General features: G+C 36.7%; 1 protein-coding gene across 1 annotated transcript in view; it reads left to right on the forward strand.

The window, feature by feature from the left end:
- Positions 1–22,232, forward strand: part of CNTNAP5 (contactin associated protein like 5) — a 268,416-nt gene that overhangs the window by 53,904 nt on the left and 192,280 nt on the right. The window contains exon 4 of the mRNA XM_029284572.1: positions 14,607–14,810. Coding sequence (XP_029140405.1) covers positions 14,607–14,810 — 204 coding nt within the window. The remainder of the gene's footprint in view (positions 1–14,606; positions 14,811–22,232) is intronic.

Genomic DNA, 22,232 nt, shown 5'->3' on the forward strand with positions numbered 1-22,232 from the left:
AGTGCAAATAGGTGTGGAATCTACTTGGAATTGCTAAAAGGACTGTGTTGTAACTCCATTCAGCAGTTCCAAGAAGATTCCACACCCATATGTACTATTCACTATTTTTCTGGTCTATTTTCACTTTTTCTTATATACATTTACCAAAAGTATTATGTAGAATGTGTCCAATGCCATTTTTTATGAGTAGATATTTTTAAAGATCACTTTCTTTCACTACAGATTAAAAAAAAGCTATATTAAACTAATATTTACAAAATCTGCCACGATTTGTTTTATGCAGAAGCAAAGATCAATTTGTATAATGCCCAAAAATTATGTCCAGTTTTATTGAAAAAGAGACATCAATGGAAAATAGAATGGATTTGGAGCTCCTGTGATTTTCTGAAGTCCAAAGCCCAGCCCTTTTTGGGAACTTTAGTAACTAACTAATATAAGCGTTAAGTGGAACAGTTCATAAATTCTAGAATAACTGTCATCTAATGTGCTAGGTTTCATTGTTTCCTATCTAAGGAGAATTATGTGAAGTTACACTAAAAGGTGCAATATGTTCTGAATGATAAAATAGTTACGACTCTCTAATATGGTAACACAAGGAGAAATATTTCTATTAAATTTCTATTCAATATTTCTCAACATGAAATTCTTCCTTGTAACACTTAACATTGTTGGAGTGCCTGCTGCCATTTGTGGGCATTCCACCTTTAGTGCCTTAGCCCAAAATGAAAAGTGATGAGCTGGACATGGGAATAAAATGAAAACCTGATTGTGAATTAATTAGAAGTGTTGTTGGATGTCTGCCAAGAAGTAACCATTTGTTTAGGATCAAAGCCAGGAAAAGAGGCCTAGGAGTTAAGTGTCTCATTAGCACACCCAGGGTAAAATCACAACCACATGTTTCATTGGATGCACCTCTGCCAACTCATACCAGTTTTTTGTTTTTTTTTGTTTTAAAGTGCTATATAATTAGGAAATAAATTTCCAGGTACAATGTTTCTATAAGGAAAAAATGGAAGCACTGCAGTTTTAGGGAGTTTTCAAAGTGTTTATTATATGATCATATGGGACACAATGAAGTCTTGTGTACAAATTATAGTAAAACCTATTTCGGTTCAACTTTAGAATTTATTTATTTATTTGTTTGTTTCTCAATATGAATCAATTATTTACTTAGACCTATACATGAATTATTCCTTATACATACTGTACGTCTTTATTATTTTTCTGATTCTGCCTGAAGTACCTAGTTGGATTCAAATCTTTTCAAAGAAGTATTTGAATGCAACTACACTGATTTCAACAATGGGCATTTAGGCCAGATTCATATAATACACTATCATAGTGTTTGGTTTTGGCTTAATGAGTTCCGTAACTCCAGACACTGTAACATATGAACAAAGGATAGTTTAATGGTTTAGGTGAACTGTGGATTATTCAATTATCTATGTCTAAAACTCATTATATGAACCTAGCTTCAAGGTGAAAATATCACAATGGGGCAGGAGAATAGTGCTATTGCCCAGCTGAGAACCAATTCAGATGCTATACATACAGACATTTAATGTATACTCCTGTATTCTTTTTCTATTCTGTTCTCTCTTTGTGTCACCTTCAGTTCTGTCCAGAAAATATCTCGCAATCATGGCAACTCTTTCAGTGGAATCATTAGGGCTGGGCAATGATTTGGATTCAAAGACAAAAATATGCTCAACAGTTGCATCTTTTTAAAATTTCACAATTGTTTTCCATAATTGCAACTCAATCCTTTGAAAATGTGCATTTGGATGTGTTTCAGAAAGGTGCCACAGGAGTTCTTGAAGTACCTTTTTGCCACTGATAATTTGCATATGTACAATGTTTAAATTAGTTAATGAATTAGCTGATGTACATCAAAAAATATAACTTGGCAAATATGTAATAAAAGAAAAAAAAAAAGGGAGCGGAAGACCTGTAATCTAAACAGCAAAGTAGGTAGGAAAAATAATACTGCAGGAAATGTAATGGGCTGGGTGAAAAGCGGTATAGAAGAAAATACATTGCCTAAAAATCTGTTATTTGTTTTTTTTTAATTATTATTATTATTTTTTATTATACATCTTTCAAACATAAAATGCATTAACATACATACATTTCAATTCTAACATTACACATTTTAGTTATATAACTATTAATGCATACTTATAATACCATCCCGACTCTCCCCCCACCCCATTATCCCCCTCCCCCTCCCTTTCCCCCCCTTCCCCTCCCTCACTTCCCAGAACGGAACACAGGGTTACCAAGCCATTATAATATCCACAACTTATCTACCATACTCTCTAATTTTAAAATAAACAACATCCTAATTTCTTTAACCCCCTTCATAACATTCATTCTACTAACATAAGAAAAAATTTTATTCATAACCTACATGATAATTTTTTATCTCATATCTCTTCTGTATATAAACTATCCATCTTTCCCANAATTTTATTTTCTTTTTAAAAATATTTTGGGTAATCCACCATATTTTGATCCAAAATGCCTTTATTTCTCTACATGACCACCAAATATGAAAATATGATGCTTCTAGACTTCCACATCTCCAACATTTGGGCTGTAAGTTAGGATACATATATGATAACTTTTGTGGGTCTAAATGCCAATCTGTTATTTGTAAAATGTGGTCTACAGAGATAGTGTGATGACAATGGGTTACATCACAAAGAGACTACTGCAGAGTGCTTTACATGGTACAATCCTCAATATATACAGAAGCTTCAACTAATGCAAATGAAGGCAACCAGTGCACAATGTGAGGATCATTTGGAATACTAATCCAGATGCTTTTCAGGTATAATTCAAGCTATAAAGCCCTAAACTGTGTAGATGCTAGCACCATCTTGATTGCTACCTTCATGGCTAAGCAAGGATGGAGATTGGTAAAAAAGCCTTCTAAAAGATGCTTAGATTTTTTAATCAGTTAAGACTGAAAGGACAGAAAGCAGGGCATGCATATTAGCCAAGAAGCCATCTTCCCTTACCCTTGATAGAGATCCCAAGAGCCATGAATGTTACTGTTTCACTATCTGTGACTCCAAATCTCTTCTCTTACTACTACTCTGCATGAGAATAGCAAAATTGAAGCAAGTAATATGAAGAAGAAGTAAAAGTTCAGACTTCTTTTATAATTCTTCCACAGAGTTGAATAATATATCTTGGAAGTCCAGGGCAATAGACTAACCCAGAAAAACTTTATCTACAGCCCAAAATAATTCTCCAAAATAGATATCCAAGTTCTGATTTTCAATATGATAGAAGAAGCAAAATATTAAGTATCATTGTAGAGAAATGGAAATGAAATCAAATTTAGATTTTGCCCTACCACTTTCTGACATCATTTTTTGGAGTACAGACCAGAACCAAACCTTTCAAAAGCCAAATATTCTCAAAACAGGAATGAATTGATTGCCATTTGCTCTTTCAACAAAGGACACCTGTGAAACTGGCAATGTGGAGTCTGAGTCACAGGGTTTCTGGACAAAGTTGATGAGGGGAATGTCATTATTTTATATTTTTGGAAAAGGGGTTATCAAGCAGTTCAAGGTTGTTGTTGTTGTTGTTGTTGTTTTTTAAAAAAATAACTTGCAGAAGCAGATGTGTAGGTGGCCATCATTTTGTTATCACTGAGAAATGAACATGTGTAAATTAACTTTGAATGAACCATGATCCTAAAGCTGCAACGATTCAATCTATTTAGATATATTCAAGCCATTTCTGAAAGCAGAAACAGAGGTTGTGACTCATCTCTATCATTCATACGGAACTGAGATATTCATACCTCAAGTCAAATCACCAATTCTTCCTCTGAAGGACATAAACGTTCTAGACACTGCATGAACCCACATAAAGCTTTGAAGGGCTATTTTGCTTTGATGAAGCTTCAAATAAAGCACCATCTCAAAGTTATTCATAAGGTTTACCCCCCCCCCCACACACACACACATACTTCTATGATGGAGCAGGGAGACTTGTTGCTTTGCCTTGCTCTGCTTTGGAATACTACTAATCTTCACAAAAATAAAAGAAAAAACTGAAAGGAGGCTGTGGGAGAAGACTGAGGAAAGCCTCTTCTTCCAGGCAGCCTGAAGACTGCTTGCACACACCAAAGTTTATTTTGGCCCCATAGGTTCCTTGGAGGAGGCAAATGCTATGTTTTGTTTTCTTTTAATTGCTATGCTGTGCTGTGCCGTGCCATGCCATACCGTGCCATAGCATGCCAAGCCACAGGACCTGGCTAATGCTGTAGAGGAGGCACTGACCATCCTTCATGGGCACACTTATACAGACTGAATGTTCCAGAAGACAGGTATTAGAGGTGGTTAATTTGGAAGTCTCTCTAATTATGTTGAAGAAGCTGCCCATCCTCCAAGCACTTGTCACTATTGAGCTTGAAAGTTGACAAGAACCTCTTCTAGTAGTGCTGGCCCAAATAAATTCAAGGCCACCAGAATTGTTGCAGTGGGTAGCCTCTTTGCTTTGGTAATGTAAGTCTTATTGATTCCTTGTCCCATATTGTTTCATCCAAGCATATCCATATTTAATACTACATAACTCCCTTATGCTCTGCTCTCTACCTGCCCATCTTTTTGGTTATCATATTGATGTATTCTCGTTGTCTTTTTTTCATTCTTTATTTTATTGTTCTATTATTTTACTTCTGTTCTGTTTACACTCCTTTCATTTTGTTCCTTTTTATTATTGTAAGCCACCTAGAGTAGCGCCACAGAGAGATAAGTGGCAAATAAATGTAACAAAGAAACAAATAAATAAATGAGTAAAAAGCTACATACCTATGAATGTCTTTATTATAGCAAAATATTCATGCATAGGGTTAGAGAGTATTCTCTATGTGAGCCATGGAGGCACAATCCCCACCCGGTGCCACCTCTTTTCATAGAAAATTTCTCAATTTTAAAAGAAAAAAAAAGGGGGGGGGAACATGGTCAGTAAGATTATACATAATAAAGATGCATAAACCACTTATTACCTGGTTCTGTATAGCAATCTGGGCATGATGACAAGACGAACAACCAGAGTTATGTCAGATGACATCTGCAGATGAATGGAAAGTTGATTGTTCAGGATGCCAGGAAGGAAAACAGTTTATCTTATATTTCAAAAAGGTCTTGTTAGCATATTGCCAGCAAATTCTGCTGACCAAGGGTATATTTTTTTGTTTGTTTTCTGTTTAAATAGAATGAGATTTATAGCCACACTTCAAATGCTGATTGTACTCTCCAAATAAGTAATGGTCTAAGCAGGATCAGTTCAGTCCAGCGTAAATTCTGCAAACTGGCTAGTGAGAAATAAATGGAGGGGACAGAGGGCGAAAAAGAAACCCTGTAATCCAATGACGGCTTGGCCATCCTTTGAGATGAAGAAGCCTCATTTCCCCTTGGAGACTGATAGGGAGGGGAATGCTGAACAGCAGAGGATGAAAAAAATGTATCTTGTACTTTTTTGGGCAAAACAATTACACCAGCCTTCCTTATCCTCTCTCTCTCTCTCTCTCTCTCTCTCTCTCTCTCTCTCTCTCTCTCTCTCTCTCTCTCTCTCTCTCTATCTATCTATCTCCTCCCTCCCTCCCTCCCTCTCCCCCTCTCCCTCTTTCTTTCTCTTGCATTCTCTTTCTTTCTCTTTCTCCCTTCACTGGCTTTGTCTTTCATGCCAGGAGGTAAAATTAATGTACTGGGGATAAATGCTTATGAAACTGACACTTTAAGTCTTCAGAACACAGGTTAAAAGAAAAATGAATAAAACAGCTACCAAGATCAGGATAATTGCACAAGCATCTTAAGTAGCTCTTAGGCATAATAGGGGTCTAAGATATTAAGCTCAGTGACATTGCAGAGATTCCTTGGCAGGTAGTGGGATGCAGCCTCTTTGGAGGAGGAGGAGGAGGAGAAGGAGAAGGAGAAGAGCAAAATGGGAATCACTCTATCCACGTTTCTCATGCTGTATGCAATTCTCACCTTATACAATATTTAGAAGTCCTTTCTGGTAATCTGTGTATATGTTTGCAAAGAGTAGGTTGTTTCTGGTTGGGACGAAAAGAGAAGAATGTCAAAGAGGTAGGGAGAGTGAACAGGCCATGCATCAACAGTGTGGAGTTTTTGATAGGTTCCTGCTGAGATGTTGATTCTTGTCTAGGAATTGGGAATATTTTATAGTAGCTTTCTTCAATCTGGTGTCCTCCACATAAGTTGGATTTCAAGATCCCATAATTTCCAGTCAAGGTCCAATGGAGGCAAATGGATGTGAATTTGGGGAAGGTTTTCTAAAACTTAAAAGTTAAATAAATCACTCTCCTTGCCCTACATAGCATGATATGTTTGACTACCCCACATAAACCTGCTTGTAGTTGAAGGTGATCTTTAGAGGTCTTCTTCTGGTTCCACCAATATTTGAAAGCCTGAGAATAACCAAAGGTTAGCAATATTTCTTCAGGTATGTCTTTTTATTTACCTATAGTTTTCCTAGAAAATGCCCATTTGAATTATTTAAAGATGCTATATTATTATGCATAGTCACAGTCAGCCAAGTGTTTAGACTGGATTTATCCACCTATGGTCCTTGGTAAATAGAGTGTGTCAACATTGTTGCATGGATGAAAGACATGTTTCAGTCTTGTTATTTTTCTGGTCTTCCTATCCATGATTTTTAGTTCTGCTTGAGTCCAGTCCATTATTCCAGCTGTGTTATCTAATGACTGGAATTGTCCAAATGTTAGTTGCCTCCATGGCATTTCCTCCTCTAAGTTTCAAACTTACGATCTTCTTTACTCTCATGATGTATTTGCTTCTAATCTTCTTCTTGACTTCAGTGGGCTTGATGATGTCAGCTTCAAGGATGTCCAGATATTTGTATTGATCATCTTCATCCAGAAACTTGATATTATTTTCCAGAGGACATCTTGATTGCTTCAATTTTCACTATTTTTGCCCTAGTGATGGTGAGGGTGGCACATTTGTTCAGTTCAAACTCCATTGCAATATCTTGGCTATATATACAGATAGTGTTGAGCAGCAATTCTATTTTGGATGTTTTTTTCCATACAACTTCAGATCATCCATGTAAAGGAGTAATAGCCTGGCAGATGTTTTTGATGTTTAATAGCCATGGTTTGATTTTTTTCAGTGTTTTATTTTATTATTCTTTTAAGAAATTTTAAATAGGCTAATGTATAGCTTTTTTATTTTTGTATTTTTAGTATGTATTTTGATTGAACTTTCCAATTTTTTTGTGCTTGTTGCCCTGAAGTATGGAATAAAACAATAACACATAAGCAGTCAACTTTTACCTTTTATCAATTAATCATCAAGTAGATAGTGTAACAACAAGGAGCTTTCAGTTAGGGAAACCTAGCTGATATGTAGTTATAAACAAGATCCTCAATGTATCAACATGAACTTTTGTTGATGTTTTTGTTGCTCTTTGGTTCCTTGTGATTGGCATTGCAAATGTCTTTTTTCTTTTTCCAAGTTTTTAGTGTATTTCAATATTTCCAGTGACTTAACAGCTGGGTTTTTTTTCTTTCTTTCTATTTTAAATGAATTGATGTTTTTGCACTTATAATTTGTTGTGAGAGCTCTTGGGAAGATCCAAAGATAGCATAAAAATAAATAAAATTTCCCAAATGCTGATGAAACATGTTGTTCCACCAGTATATTTCTAGTTAGCAAGGAGATATAACATTATTACACAAGATGACTTCTAAGTTTTCATAAGCAAAAAAAAAAGAAGGCAGAAGAATCTTATGTTCATAATAATAACCCAAAAGAGAGAAAAAGAGACCAAGAGAAGAAAGAATGAAAGTGAGTAAATACAGTAATGAATACAGGTAGTTCTCAAATTATGACGACAATAGACTGTAATTTCTGTTGCTAAACTATGTGGTTGTAAAGTATGACGTCATGTGACCTCATTGCTTGGTGATGGCAATTTCTGCAGTCCCCAATGATCTGGGTGGCAGGGGAAGTGTAATATCACTGCACCTGGGCTTGAGGTGGCCACGGGTGAGTAGGGAATGTTGTTTGAGTGGCTGGGGAGAATAAGAAATTGTACAGGTGGCCAACAAGGCACAATGGAAATGCAGAGGGTCTGAGGTCGAGTGTGTGGGTGAGGGTGACTTTCCTTGCCAGCTTCCCTACTGACATTGTTTGTGGGATGCCAAGCACTTGTATCACAGTGTGGTCGCTGGAATGCTGAAACAGTCAGAACTTTGAGCACTTGTTGTAACCACTGCTCATTCAGTGCCGTTGTAACTCTGAATGAGTGCTCATTAACTGAGGACTCAAATTGGAACAGAAACAAGGTAGAGTTGAAAGAAGATTTGAAAGAAAAAAGAGACAAGAAGCATCATATAATCTTCCCAAGGAAAGATTCCACTGTTTAGGATCAAGCAAAAAATGCATGCATAGTTTTTAAACATTTTCTTTTCCCAAAAAATCAGGGATACTAGATTTTTTATTGGACATAATCAATAAACATTTTCAGTTCTCCACAGCATCAGTGGAAATGTGGCATTTGCATTTTTTCAGAAGGACCATTGAAAGAAAATCTATTTTGGAAAAGGTTCTATTTGAGCTCTGTGAACATGACAGTCTTTAATAAAGCATTGTGCAATTGAAACTTTAGGTTACTTTTATAAATTCCAGTTTCTAGTTTATGAGGTGCAAAGATGGACATGGGGAAACTTGTGTAAATTTAAAGCATCAGAGGCTTAGCCTGGATCTGAATTAAATCTTAAAAAAGGGTTAAGGATTTTATGCCCTTTTTATGACTGGCAAAAAAAGCAATGCAGCTTTATGTGCACGACTCAGAAATAAGTTACATCAACTTCAATGTATGCATTGGACTTTTTTATTGTCTATAAGGCTGTTAGATGTGCATTAGTGCTTTGCCATAATTTTCCTTATGTCAGACTATAGGTTTGTTCTCTATAAAAGTCTGGGCTACATATGTTGTAGAACGAGTAAATCCATTCACGTTTATAAATTGTGTAAGTATTTACATTTCAGCTTTTTAATGCCAGTTTTTCTAAAGGCAGGAGTCTGGTTTTGCTCACAACCCTTTATCATTTGCAATGTCAGCTGAGAGATTTGTTCTGGTTCAAAAGAATGGAACAGACTTTGTCCTGTCTGCACCGCTCCTCTTCAAATCCTCCCTTATTCCCGTCTGCATTCTAATGGTTTAGCATATTCTAAAGGATATGTGCCTGGAAATAACATTGATCAAACAGCATGCTTACTGGCTCTCTTTGCCTCTTTCTCATTCTGAATGGTGTATTGAAATGATTCAAAGAACTTCCCCTGTTTTTCTTCTCTGCCTGCAGAATATTTTCTGCTGTCAAACTGCTTAATGGGAAGTCAAGCTGGGCTTGGGCAAGATTTCACCTTGCTAGACTTTGTTTTCTTTGTTGGGTTCTGAAAAATGTGTGATTTTTGACATAGAAGGGCTCTTTAATATGCTCAAATAAAAGCCAATTATTTGTTGTCATGCAAACTGCCACTGATGACTCTTAGATGTTAGAATGCCAGCTTTGACAGTGATCGGTTGGGTTTACAAAGGATTTCATTCATCCACAGGTCCTATATCTTTGACAGAGTAGATGCCACATTGAGCCTCCCCCAACCCATTCTGTGATAATGTTACTCCACAAATGTCTTCTATATAGAATGACCACTACATACAAAGTAGGTTGTTGCCAAGTAACAGAGAATTTTTTTAATACTACATTCTACATGGATTTTTTTTCTTCACTCAAAGTAGCTCCTCTCTACCTTGTTATTAAGCAGGAACAATCTGTCTGAGAATTTCTGTGCAAATATGTGTCATTTGCAATTGTCTAACTATTACCTTTGAATAGGTTATCCAGAGTGATAAAGTGCTGGTATTAACCTTATTTGAACTTAAATCTGTTCATTAAAATACTTTTTCTGGTCTTAAATGAAATGCCTAAATAGAATTGACAACTCCCACTAGAATCTGTGAGTAGGATGCAGAACTGAACAAATTATTCCATGCCAGATCAGCAGAATTATTTCCACCTTGTCTGGACCTCTTGCTTGGCATTAGATACCTACCAATTAATCACTTTGCTTTTCTGGTTGCATGAAGCATGGGGTGAAGGGAAATAGGATGTAAAAAATAAAAGTGATTGGGAAAAAGTGCCAGATGGTTTATTATAACATAATAAGCACAAGGATGCTATTGGTTAATATCATAGCTAGACTATCACAAAGAATAACAGACCGTCCCACCTGCATTCATGTATACACACACAAACACACACACACACCAACCACAGCCCTTTTTTTTCAGAATCAGAGTAGACTATGTTACATATAAGGGTAAAGCAATCTCCTTTAGGGTGCACCATGAATGCAGATGGAGGCAAGAAGTAATGTCTGAATGTCCTGTAGGCTTTTAAAAGTGTTGACTTTGCTAATAGAGAGGGACATTTAAATTCGGCTTCAGGAAATAATATAACTTAGCTCTGAATTTACAGTGCTAAGAGTCCCAAATATTTAGAATAAGTGAAGCATGTAATAATAATGTCAAGGGGAAGGCAGAACAGGGCAGTGAAAGTCAATCAGAAAGTAAAGTATAGGGTCAGGCAACAAGCTGATTGTGTTGGAGGCAATTCATTTTGATAGTGACAGTTGGTAGATTTTATTTAATTGAGTTTTTATACACAGAATACTATAGTTTTCTTAAAAGTAAAAAGTTATTAAAAGTCTTATTTTGAAACTTTTTAAAATGCGTATTCCAAAAACGTCTTTAAAAAAGCATATCTTATTTTGAACCCATCACCAGTTGTAATATATTTTTATCTAGTTCATTTTTATTTAATTTATTTTAATGTACTTTTATCTGGAATTCTTATCTATGACCATAAAAACTATTATTTTAATAAAAACTCATAATCTTTTGCATGTATACAAAAGCAAAGTGTGGCATCATATTTAGTTCTGAACAGAAGTTCTGAGCTCGCTCTCCTATCCTAATTTAGTAAAGGCAACATAATTTTCATAGTTGTGCAATGTTTGGTCCAAGAGTTAACTTTTCTTTCTTTCTTTCTTTCTTTCTTTCTTTCTTTCTTTCTTTCTTTCTTTCTTTCTTTCTTTCTTTCTTTCTTTCTTTCTTTCTTTCTTTCTTTCTTTCTTTCCTTTCTTTCTTTCTTTCTTTCTTTCTTTCTTTCTTTCTTTCTTTCTTTCTTTCTTTCTTTCTTTCATACTATTGTATGTACACTTTTCATCCTGAAGTTACAATGCCATTAGTTATTACACCTTGTTGATAAGAGAAGAGGGTTCATTCTGAAGACAAGCTTAAATCCCTATGCAGAAACCTGAATCCCTATCCAGAAAGAAAAATAAAGGTGTACCTTGAGATTTCCTTCAACATCTTCAAATGCCTTCTTGCCTTTTACTAGCACTTGCATTTCTAGTTTAGCTGTCCGTATACTCCATAGGTTCAGCTACATACTATATTATGAGTATAGTAAACCCCAGTGTTCCTCATTCTGTATTTCAACCAGACAAACTCCAGCCAGGACAGTAATTGACACATCTGGAGGGCAATAGATTGGAGAGGTTATTGGGGAGGGGGAAAACAGAATAGGGTCTGAGCCATGGAAAATTATGCTGTGATGGATATCACCTTGAGAACATTGATCTGGGCAGCTGCTGGTATGGAGTAGCAAAAGTTCATACTAAGAATCCATAGGGAAGGAAATTTAAAAATGTCACTGTCACCATGCATGAAATCTATGGAATAAGTGTAGAAGAAGTCAGCCAAATGATCAAAGAACGAGAGTAACCTCCCATGGAAGGAAAGTAGCAATACAGTGGTTGTGTATCTACATGCAGTAAATACAGGAAAAAAACAGTCAATATAAGATGACATAGAGCAAGAAAATAGATATTTTTGATTTTGTTTTCTTTTCAAAGTAGTAATGCTTTTAAGTTGTTGAGATATTTAGGACATTATTAATATGAATTAAATTAGAACATTATCTATTGTGAGCTTTATGTTGTCTACTAGTTTGATTGGTGTCAAAGAAGGAATTTGGATAATTACATGGAGGCCAAGGTTATACATTAATTCTAGCTACCAGGACATTGTTGGGGAGAGTACTCCTGTTTTCATGTCCTATTTGTCTGTCATTTGTACTGCCTGGTTTGGTACAGCAATGAAACAAGACAGGTATAGACTTCAATGGATAGAAAAACTATTGCAACCAGCCTGCCTTTCATTGAAGACCTGTATACTGCACAGGTCAGAAAGAAGGCTGAGAAAATATCTACAGACCCCTCACATTCTGGACATAAATTGTTTCAATTCTTCCCCTCAGGATGCTGCTACAGAGTGTTGCATGCCAAAACAATCAGACACAGAGACAGTTTTTTTTCCGCATGCCATCACTCTGTTGAACACTTAATTTCCACAGTTCTGTCTTATGTCTAAATATATTACCCATGTAGTATGACTATATTATTTTTATCCTCATCTGTTCCACTACCTTCTCTACTGGTGTCATTATTATGATTATTATCCTTTGTTATTATGATTATTATTACTTAATTGTTTTGAAAGTACACTGACAAATTTCTTGTGTGTCTAATCACACTTGTCCAATAAAGTGTTCTATTCTATTCTACTTCTAGCTTTCACTAGGCATCTAGTTGGTATATGCATTTTGTTCTGGTTGATTTTTAAAAAAAATCTTACCTGTATAATGTGGAGAGGGGGATTTGTGTGTGTTACATTTTACTCAAGGCTGTGTTCTGTTATCAATTCAGTGCCCCAAAGCACAAATCAGAATATTAGTCTTCTCCAAGATTCCTGAACTTCTTCCAGGCTACTTTTCCAAAATGAAAACTGTCTAGCAGCTTCTGACAGAGGCATGAAGAGTCTGCCTCCTCATTTGAGAATTTTTTTAAAAAATTCAATCTGCTTTGATACTTTTCCAAGCATGGGGGCCAGAAAAATCTGCTCCTCAAATTCCCCCTCCTTAAAAGAAGTTTTGTGTATATAACACTTCCTATCATTGTTACGAAACACAAAATTACCAATATTATGAAAAGATCCAGCAAGCGATGCTGAATGCTGGATTTAAAATGAAACACTGAAATTCTAGTTCAAATGTGCTTTAGAAGGATTGCACAGAGGTGTTCATATACCTCTAAAGAAAGGTTTACTTTAATGTGATGCTATGTAGGCTGCAACCCGTATAGATGGATTTTCTGAGCCAATTCATCTTTCTATGTAGCTACCTACCTACCTTTTTTTTTAAAGTAGAAGTATATATCCTGATGCTGAAGGGTCACTTATAACATTCAAAGACTTGGAGATATCCCATGGAGATCCTAGTAGGTATAGCCATTTTTCAGGTGACAGAAGGGAGAAATTATTACGTTTATGGGGAGTAAACATATTAAAGTAAAATCACCCTCGAGTCAAACTCAATTTTTGATGACTGCTTCCATGCTGTTTTACTGGCAGTAATATAAAAGTAGTTTGCCCTTGCCTTCAGCTCTGATATGTGTTGTACATTAGATAAGTGATTTGCCATTGCCTTTTTCTGAGGTTTTTTTTTTAAAAAAACCTTCCAATCTATTCTTCAGCCCAGGAATTTTGTGATATGTATTAATCTGGTCTGACCTTGCTTAGCGTTCAGATCACCCATCTTCAGCTAAGTGTTGCCACTTAGCTGAGCATTAATGTTATTTCTATTTAATTACTTTTATATTCTCCTAAAAGCCAATTAAAGCTTATTTAATTTCAGTTGGACTCCACCCATTCCTTTCTGCTGCTTTTACAGTGTGGCCCCTGGTGTACAATACAAGAGATGATGGCAGCCCTGAGCCCTCAAAACTTGTTCAGTTGCTTTAAAAGAAAAGTAATGCTTGAAAGAATGACCAGGAATATATTTCCTTAGAGTTTGTCATGCCACAAAATGAGTTCTACTCTAAAAGCCTCCCCTCCCCTCTGCTTTTCTCTTGAGAATTGTAATATAAAGGGAGGGGCAGTTTGGTCTAGTGGTTAAGGCATCGTGCTAGAAACCAGGAGTCTTGTGAGCTCTAGTCTTGCCTTTCAGCCCAATCCACCTCACTGGGTTGTTTTTGTGAGGGGGAAAAAGAGGAGGAAGGAATATTAGTTATGTTTGCCACCTTGAGCTATCTATAAAGTAATAAAGGTGGGATAAACAATAAATAATAAAGATGCACAGACACTACTTTACCCTGCTCAAAAGAATAAACATAAAAACATGATTCTATGTAACCCTTTAAAAGAAAACTGCAAAGATGAATTCTGGATTCCTGAGAATTGTTTATTAATTCCATTTAAGGGCCACCCATTTCTCCAAGAAAACTCTGGGAGGCAAACAATGTCAAAACAAGATATTCCACTAAAGCCTAAGAAAGCAAACTGAGTTCATTAAAAGCACAAAACCACTTAACGTTATGTTCTCTCTTGAAATGTATGGGTTTGTATGTGTATAGCTCTATGTGTCCATGCCTGTGAATCCTCATTCTAATGCTTGCTTGCTTTCCTCACAGAATCTGATGTTGCAGATTTTGATGGGAGGAGTTCCCTCCTCTACAGATTCAACCAAAAGCTGATGAGCACCTTCAAAGACGTGGTTTCTCTGAAGTTCAAGAGCATGCAGGGAGATGGGGTCCTGTTTCATGGCGAAGGACAGCATGGAGATTATATTACCCTGGAGCTGCAAAATGGGAAACTTTCCTTGCACATCAACCTGGGTTTGTCCAAACATTTCAACTTATCTTGCATAAAGTTTTTTCCTGCTCTTAGCTCTTTTCTGACCTTTCTCCACTGTGTTGAAGGGCTGTCTGCCCATCTGAGAGTCAGCAGGAAAGTATGCAGGCATGACAGTTGCTTTTACATCTTAGAAGATAGAATAAGGAGGACTGCATGATTTTAACATCAGTCATAACATAGTTATTCCAAGAAGCACTAATGAGAGAGAGAAATAAATAAGGCTTCTTCCCACAGCTTGGAGAGCAGGCTTTTTAGAGTTTGTGATGGGGGTGGGAGTAGGTGGTGAAGTGAAAGAGAACCCTTAGCTAACGTGTTCAACAGAAATAAGTAAAATCTGCTTCACAAATTATTCCATTTTTAATTTGAAAGGATGCTGGATCTTAAAACTGCTTTGTCAATATAAATGGAATAATTGAATTTCTAATTATCTGCCCATCTTATTTAGTCATGATGTGAAACATACCAACTGACTATACAGTATTGGCCAAAATTGTGGAAACCCTTTGGGGAAAGTGTATTTTTGAGGTTTAATGGCTAATAACACCACTTTTTTAGGGAGTAGTACCATAAAATTATATATCAATGGAAAGATAATTTAATCAAGAATGTAATGCAACAAAGTTTGTTCAATTATATGTACTGTATTCTATGAAAAGTTATAGCCAAATAACCAGAAAAAGGAAGCACAACTTACTTAGGTTGATATCAGGTAGCTTTCCTTCATCTGATTGTAGCCAATGAAAATGAGTGTTTAGAGAGCCAATCAGGTGTTATCTTGTTTTGGCAATGAGCCAATCAGATCACAGTAGGGTTCAGTTATTGATGTCATGTATTGAAGCTGAGAGGAGGACATTTGTCAGTGTGTTATGTGATCACTATCAAGTTGGTTGGGTTTTTTTTCTCTTTCATTTAGTGAGCTTGTAAAACGTAATAAAATTAAAGTAATGGTGCAAAGAGTTGACTGGTTGCCCAGAAAGCGATGTAAAATAGTATTATTAAGTGAGCAAGGCTACAGTTATAAAGAAATTAGAAGAAAAATTGGTGGAAACTTAACCAAAGGTGGCATTTCTACTGTACACTTTTCCCAAAAGCTTTCCACAATTTTGGCCACTACTGTACCTGTAATTCTGTACTTGTTAATCTGAAAACAAAATCTTAGTTCTACCAGTACATATTGTAATACTTCAACCTTTAAATGTAATATCCTTGCTAGAGACTTCCTCCCTGTCCTAATAAAATTACTAAGTATTGTATAGAGCAGTGGGAGTTGAAATCCACCCATCTTAAAATTGTCAAGGTTGAAAAAGGCTGATATAGAGTGTGAAAAAGATATTCTAGTTCTCAACCAGCTGTTATAATGATAGGGTATATGTTATATTAACCACACAGAATCCATGCAAAGTTGGATATTTATAGCCAGAAAGTTATTTCTGAAGTGACCCTGTGTCTTGAATGAGAGATATTGCATCTGTCACTTATTTTTTCTTTCTCTGTGTGTTTCTTATACAAAAGCAAAGACAGCCACAAACACAAACATATACAGTATAAACTTGTATTTTGTTCTGACTATGGGCTGCCCGAATCACCACTGAAACCAGTGAAGTCTTTGCTTTAATTCTCTGAGTATTAATAATTAAAGTATTATTGTCTCTGTGAGTGTTTTTTGCATGAAGATATGCATTGGCTTGAAAATACAAGTAGCAAGGTGTGTGATCAAATTTGCATTCTCAGATCACCTTCTATTCAGTCCATCCCTAAGTATATTTGCTCAAAAATGGGTGTGTTTGATTTATTTTTGAGATTGATAACGCATAATTACATCCATGGTACTAAAGATTCTGAAACACTGAATTGCTATTTACCACCCAATGCAATATGTATTTGTCTAAAAGAAAATCCTTTTCATTGCAGTGAGGTACACTTGCAGAAGTCTGAGAAGGAAATAAATGAAAGGTGCTTGAAAATGTCTCCGATTTTTTTTCAGGCTGCTTTCTGTCTGAAAATCTACATTGGGGAGAAAAAGCTTGGGAGCAATAATCTCTTAAGGTTTACATATTTGAAGAGATTTGTAGAAAATCTGTAGGAGAATTATAGGGTGATATATTGTTTCAGAGGCCCTAAAGAATGAGTAGCAAAAATCCTTACAGTTTGTTTTTGAAGATAGAAAGTGAAGAGAAACAAAGGCTGCCTATTTTTACTATTGCTTTGGTAGAAACAAAACTTAAGGCAAGATGATTCAAAGTAAACCTCATACCCTGAGCATAGGAATGGTAACTTGAAGTATCTCTATACTTATATTAAAGTTGTGCTGTGGTTGGGAATCTGATTTGAAAGAGAGACTTTGTAACGCATAGGAGCATAAACACAATATTTGTGCACCTGTCTGGGTTTCATCACAATAGATGCAACATTTTCCAGGATTATTTGATTTCTGAGTGTTTCTGTGTGGCTATTTTACTGAGGTGTGAAAAGATGTTGTATTCACCCTCATTCCAAAAAACCACTTCTGAGCAGAATCCAAAGCATTGTAGAGCCCTAATCTATATTTTTACCTATGTATATGTATCTATATTTCAAGTTTCAAGTTCCCATTCTTTGCATAGCAGCCAATTCTTCTTTATATTTTAAGTGGGCTGGAAGTCAGTAATAACAAACAGAGGTTTTCGTGCTGTGGCTAATGCTAAATCCTTAGGATTAAGTGGAGAGGTTAAAAGCATCACACTTAAAGGCTGCCTTCAAAACAGTAAGGCAGCTAGGCTTCTCACTAGTACGACTAATGCAGTCTGCAAAAAAACTAATGATGTTTGTGGTTAACATAGATTGGATCATTTCACTCCAGTCTGACTTTGCTTTTTCAATTTTTTTCTTTAAAATAACTGTGTACAAAACCCATCTGGCTGGCAAGATTCTAGTATCTAATTTCTGCTGTCTCAGATGACCTTGGTCCATTAATCTTAGGCCAGTTTTGAAGTTGAAGAATGAAGTGAAATGGAGACTATAAGGAGGTGGTTGGTAGTTGGGGGCTTTTAGACACTGTGATGATTTGTCGTCCTTCCCAGGTAAACAAGATGGGAAACACAACTAGATAAACAAATTCTACTGTATTGTAAGGCTATGTTAAATTTTGCAAATCTGAAGTTATTATCTTCCCATCGTCACTTTTAACTGCTTGATCCATTAGGTGGCTTCTTCCTAAGTTTCTTCCTCTGACCGTTAAGCCACTAGGGGCTCCTCCCTGTCTTGTCTGATTGTTTCCTAGGCAGTGTCTCATCCCCAGTTTCCCAAGTTCATCCACGCTTTCCATTACATGATTGCAGAAGATGGACTAGAAACTTTACTTGTTTAAGATTTACTTGTTTTCTTCAGATCTGCTAGGCTTGGATTAACTCAACAGGCATCTTTTCTCCAAAAGAATTTCCTGCTAAGTCCCCCCCCCCCATCTTCTCTAAACCTCATTGCTTCTTTGTGCAGGGAGAATCTGTCTCTCTAGATTCAGAAAAATATGGAAAGTGGCATCCACAACATGGTCAAAATGATGAAAGCAACATTGAACCACAGGCTCCACTCTTTGGGGTATGCATGGGACGATGTAATAAGAGCAGAAAAGGTGCAGAGCTTTCAGCATGATAAAGGCTGCCTTCCTGTGTTCCTCAGTGGCAGGGCTCCATGCTTCTATATAGTGGAGAAGAACAGCTGCGGTCCTTCACTTTCCTAGATAAAATGGACCTCTGCATCTATATAGGGTAGAACAGTGATGGCGAACCTTTTAGAGACCGAGTGCCCAAACTGCAACCCAAAACCCACTTATGCATCGTTGAGGGCCGGGTGGGTGTAGCCCATTAGGTGGGTGTGGCCAATTGGGTGGGTGTGGCCCATTGAGTGGGCGTGGCTGCAGTGGTAACAGCAGACTGGGTGGGACTAAAAAGTTCAATCAATCAATTCCAACTTTGCAAGATCTTTTTTTTTCCTGGGAGAAGTTGAAATTGACTGATTGATTGAACCTTTTTTTTGTACACGGCGGCGGAGGCCTAAAGCGAAAAGGTTTTATAAAACCCAGCTGAAGGCCTAGGACTGGGGCGACGGCGCCCGTGCCCACAGAGAGGGCTCTGAGTGCCGCCTGTGGCACCCGTGCCATAGGTTCGCCACCACTGGGGTAGAATGTTCCTCCAGGTAAAGGAAGTGCTGGAAAGCATGCTTTATGGTGTGTCAGGTGCCTTTTTGAACAAAAGTGCCCTGCTCCTCTGCCTTAATAACTCACAATGAGTCACCATCTCAATACTGCTGAGGTCAAATCCATCCCCATGTCACACAGTCTTATAGGACAGGAGCGCAGCAGATCAACAAGTTCAGATGAGGACACTGACGTTGCCAGTTTAGGAAATCTTTCGTCATTTAGCCTTTTTTAAAGATACTTTTTCTGGTATGTCCCAGTTCTTTTGTATGTTTCAAATATTTAGTTTACAGGTTTTGTTGTTCTTCTGCATGATAGACCATCTGATTTTTAATTTCTTAATTTAATCTTAATCTATATTAATCTTAATTTAATTTCCCTGTTTTGTGCAAGGTGTCTTAGCTAAATATGTGTCAATGAGCTTGCCATTGGTTGGCAAGGAAAAAAAAGAATAAAAAGAAATCTAAAATATCCATATATTAGTATACTGAAATTAAAAAAAAAATCTCATAACACAAAAATATAGCATTTTCCAAGTAGGAAAAAAACCTAACCTTTTTTCTCCCCAGTCTCACTTATTTTGCATTTTTAATTCCTCCCTTTGAAACCTCTGTGAAATTACTGCTTAGTATCAAATAGAGGGGAGTCTTCTTCTGGTGACTAAAAGCATAATTTAGCATCACAAGGCGATTCTCTTCCCTTTAAAATAAATGAAGGACCTCACTTGGTTGCTATTATCAAAACATTTTTATTCTGAATTAATGAATAGGCTCCTAATGAATAGTTAGAACTGACCAAAACAGAAGTGTTGTTCTCCTCCATAATGTAAATTTCTAAAACTACCCATTTTGGCACACATATCCCTCCTCAATAAATAGAAGGATAGATAGATGAATAAAGCAGATGGGAGGAGAGACCTGTAATTTGCATTACATCTCTGAGGGAATCCATTTTTAATCTAGTCCTATTTAGGGCCTGGACACCCCTCCCATTGCACAGCGATATAACATTTACACACAGATTATAAGCAGAGAGAATGAAGGACTTCCAAAAATTAACAGGGACAGCCGGTATATAGGAGGAAGGCTGTGGGTGCCCCCCCCAAAAAAGGATACTGGTGATGTGATGCATAGACGATATTAGTCCTTCTCTTAATAGTGACAATTTTGCTCTTAAAATACTTTGTCATTTTTTTTACCAAAAACTATAATCTTTCATGTATCCCCTTTTGCCTTGACATATTAGGCATGGTGTTAAATTTGTGCAAGATATGAAAAATATTGCACTATCTATATTGATAGATAGACCTCAGGTTATTTCATAACTGAGTGCAATGTACTAGTCATGCATATGGCCTACTAGCCATATGTTTCAATCCCCCTTTCTAAATTTGTAAATGAATAGGATATAAAAGAAGGGGATATTAAATCCTGAAGGACCAAGGCTATATTAAAAAGTCTCAGTGGCCACATATTAAAAAGTCTCAGTGGCCACCAACTCCTTAATACATAATTTAGACAGGGAATGGCATTTCAATTATTTGAGAGTGAATGTTAAGGGTAGAGAAGAAGAAAACTGAGGCTCTTAATTGCATTCTGGCTGCCATCTTTGCCTCCAGTTTTCATTCCAATTTAATACCAGTTGCTTGACCACCTCCACAGTTGTAGAATTATATTATACTGCAACGAGTCATCACTCTGGTGATCTACTGGTGAAGAATAATGATTGTATGGGGCTGTATATTTTCTCAAGTGTAGATAAGTGCTAATGGAATATTAATGGTATTTGCAAGAGCCTTGGTGGTGCCATGGTTAGAATGCAGTACTGCAGTTAATTTTGCTGACTGTTGACTGTCAGCAGTTTGGCAATTCAAGTCTCACTGGCTCAAGGTTGACTCAGCCTTCCATCCTTCCGAGGCTGGTAAAATGAGGACCCAGATTGGGGCGGGCAATATGCTGACTCTGTAAACTGCTTAGAGAAGGCTGTAAAGCACTGTGAAGTGGTATATAAGTCTAAGTGTTAGTGCTGTTGCAACCCCCAAAGTCTTAAAGGCATCTGCTGCTCAAATTGCAAAAAAAAAAAAAAGAAAAAAGGAAGAAATGTTCACTTCTCCTTTTCTCAGCAGAGTCCCCCAACTTCTTTGGGCCAATATTTTGAAAGTTTAGCTATGACCAAGGCTAACATTTGAAAGGATTGTTAAATGCCTTCTTAATCTTGGGCATTATTATCAAAATATCTCTAGAGCAATTCAGTGGGATAACTTTCCAATATCTGTGCATTCATCAAAGGTGTAAGCTATGGGGCAGCCAATCTGCAGCCATTAGCACCTGGATGATTATTGTTGAACTTTCTTCTTGCATCTTATGTGGTCCACAATTAAGTCAAATGTGAACCTTTTAGTCACTTGCTATCCATCCTTATTATGTTCTACTACAACCATCACTATAATCTACTGGTTACTCTTAAGCGTATAATAAAAATGCTGACATCCTTTTTATGCTGAAATACACCTATGCAACATAAGGGTAAGATTGGATGAATTGTTTAAGCTTTAGTTGGCTTTGTTTCTGACTTTTCTGTCCCATTTCCTGCTTTTTGAAAACCATGTGAAAATTCTAGTGATTTTTATAGGTAAATTTGAAACAACAGAAACATTTCTGCTGCCAATTTTCCCTAATACAGTTGCACTTTTGTGCATATCCTTCCAGATATATGGAGCTTGATTACACATGTTGGCGGTAAAGCTGCACTGAAATTTGGAAAGGTGTGAATATGGATCATAAAAGTATTTTGATTCAGGTACAGATTCAGAACGTCAAATTAAATCATTTGCCTCTTTAGGAGAGCAGCCAAATCCTTTGTCTCCAAAGATTCAAGTGTTAGAGCCTTGGAAATGTCCCATGTCCTAATGATGTAGGATGGCAAAGAAATACAAAGGTCTTTCCATCCCATTCTGGTGGTACAGCTAACCCTCGATTTACAATCATTCATTTAGTGACCATTCAAAGTAACAACGGCATTGAAACAAATGACTTAGCATTGGTCCTCACACTTATAACCATTACCCACAGTCACATAATCAAAATTTGGGAGCTTGGCAACAAGTATATATTTACAACAATGTCGGCATCCCAGGGTCATACGATCTTTATTTGCAACAAGCAAAGTCAAGGGGGGGAGGGGGAAGCTAGATTCACTTAACAACTGCCCGACTCACTTAAAAACTACAGTA

This window comes from Protobothrops mucrosquamatus, unplaced genomic scaffold (assembly GCF_001527695.2).
Source record: "Protobothrops mucrosquamatus isolate PMUCROS unplaced genomic scaffold, P.Mucros_1.0 scaffold732, whole genome shotgun sequence".
Classification (NCBI taxonomy): Eukaryota; Metazoa; Chordata; class Lepidosauria; order Squamata; family Viperidae; genus Protobothrops; species Protobothrops mucrosquamatus.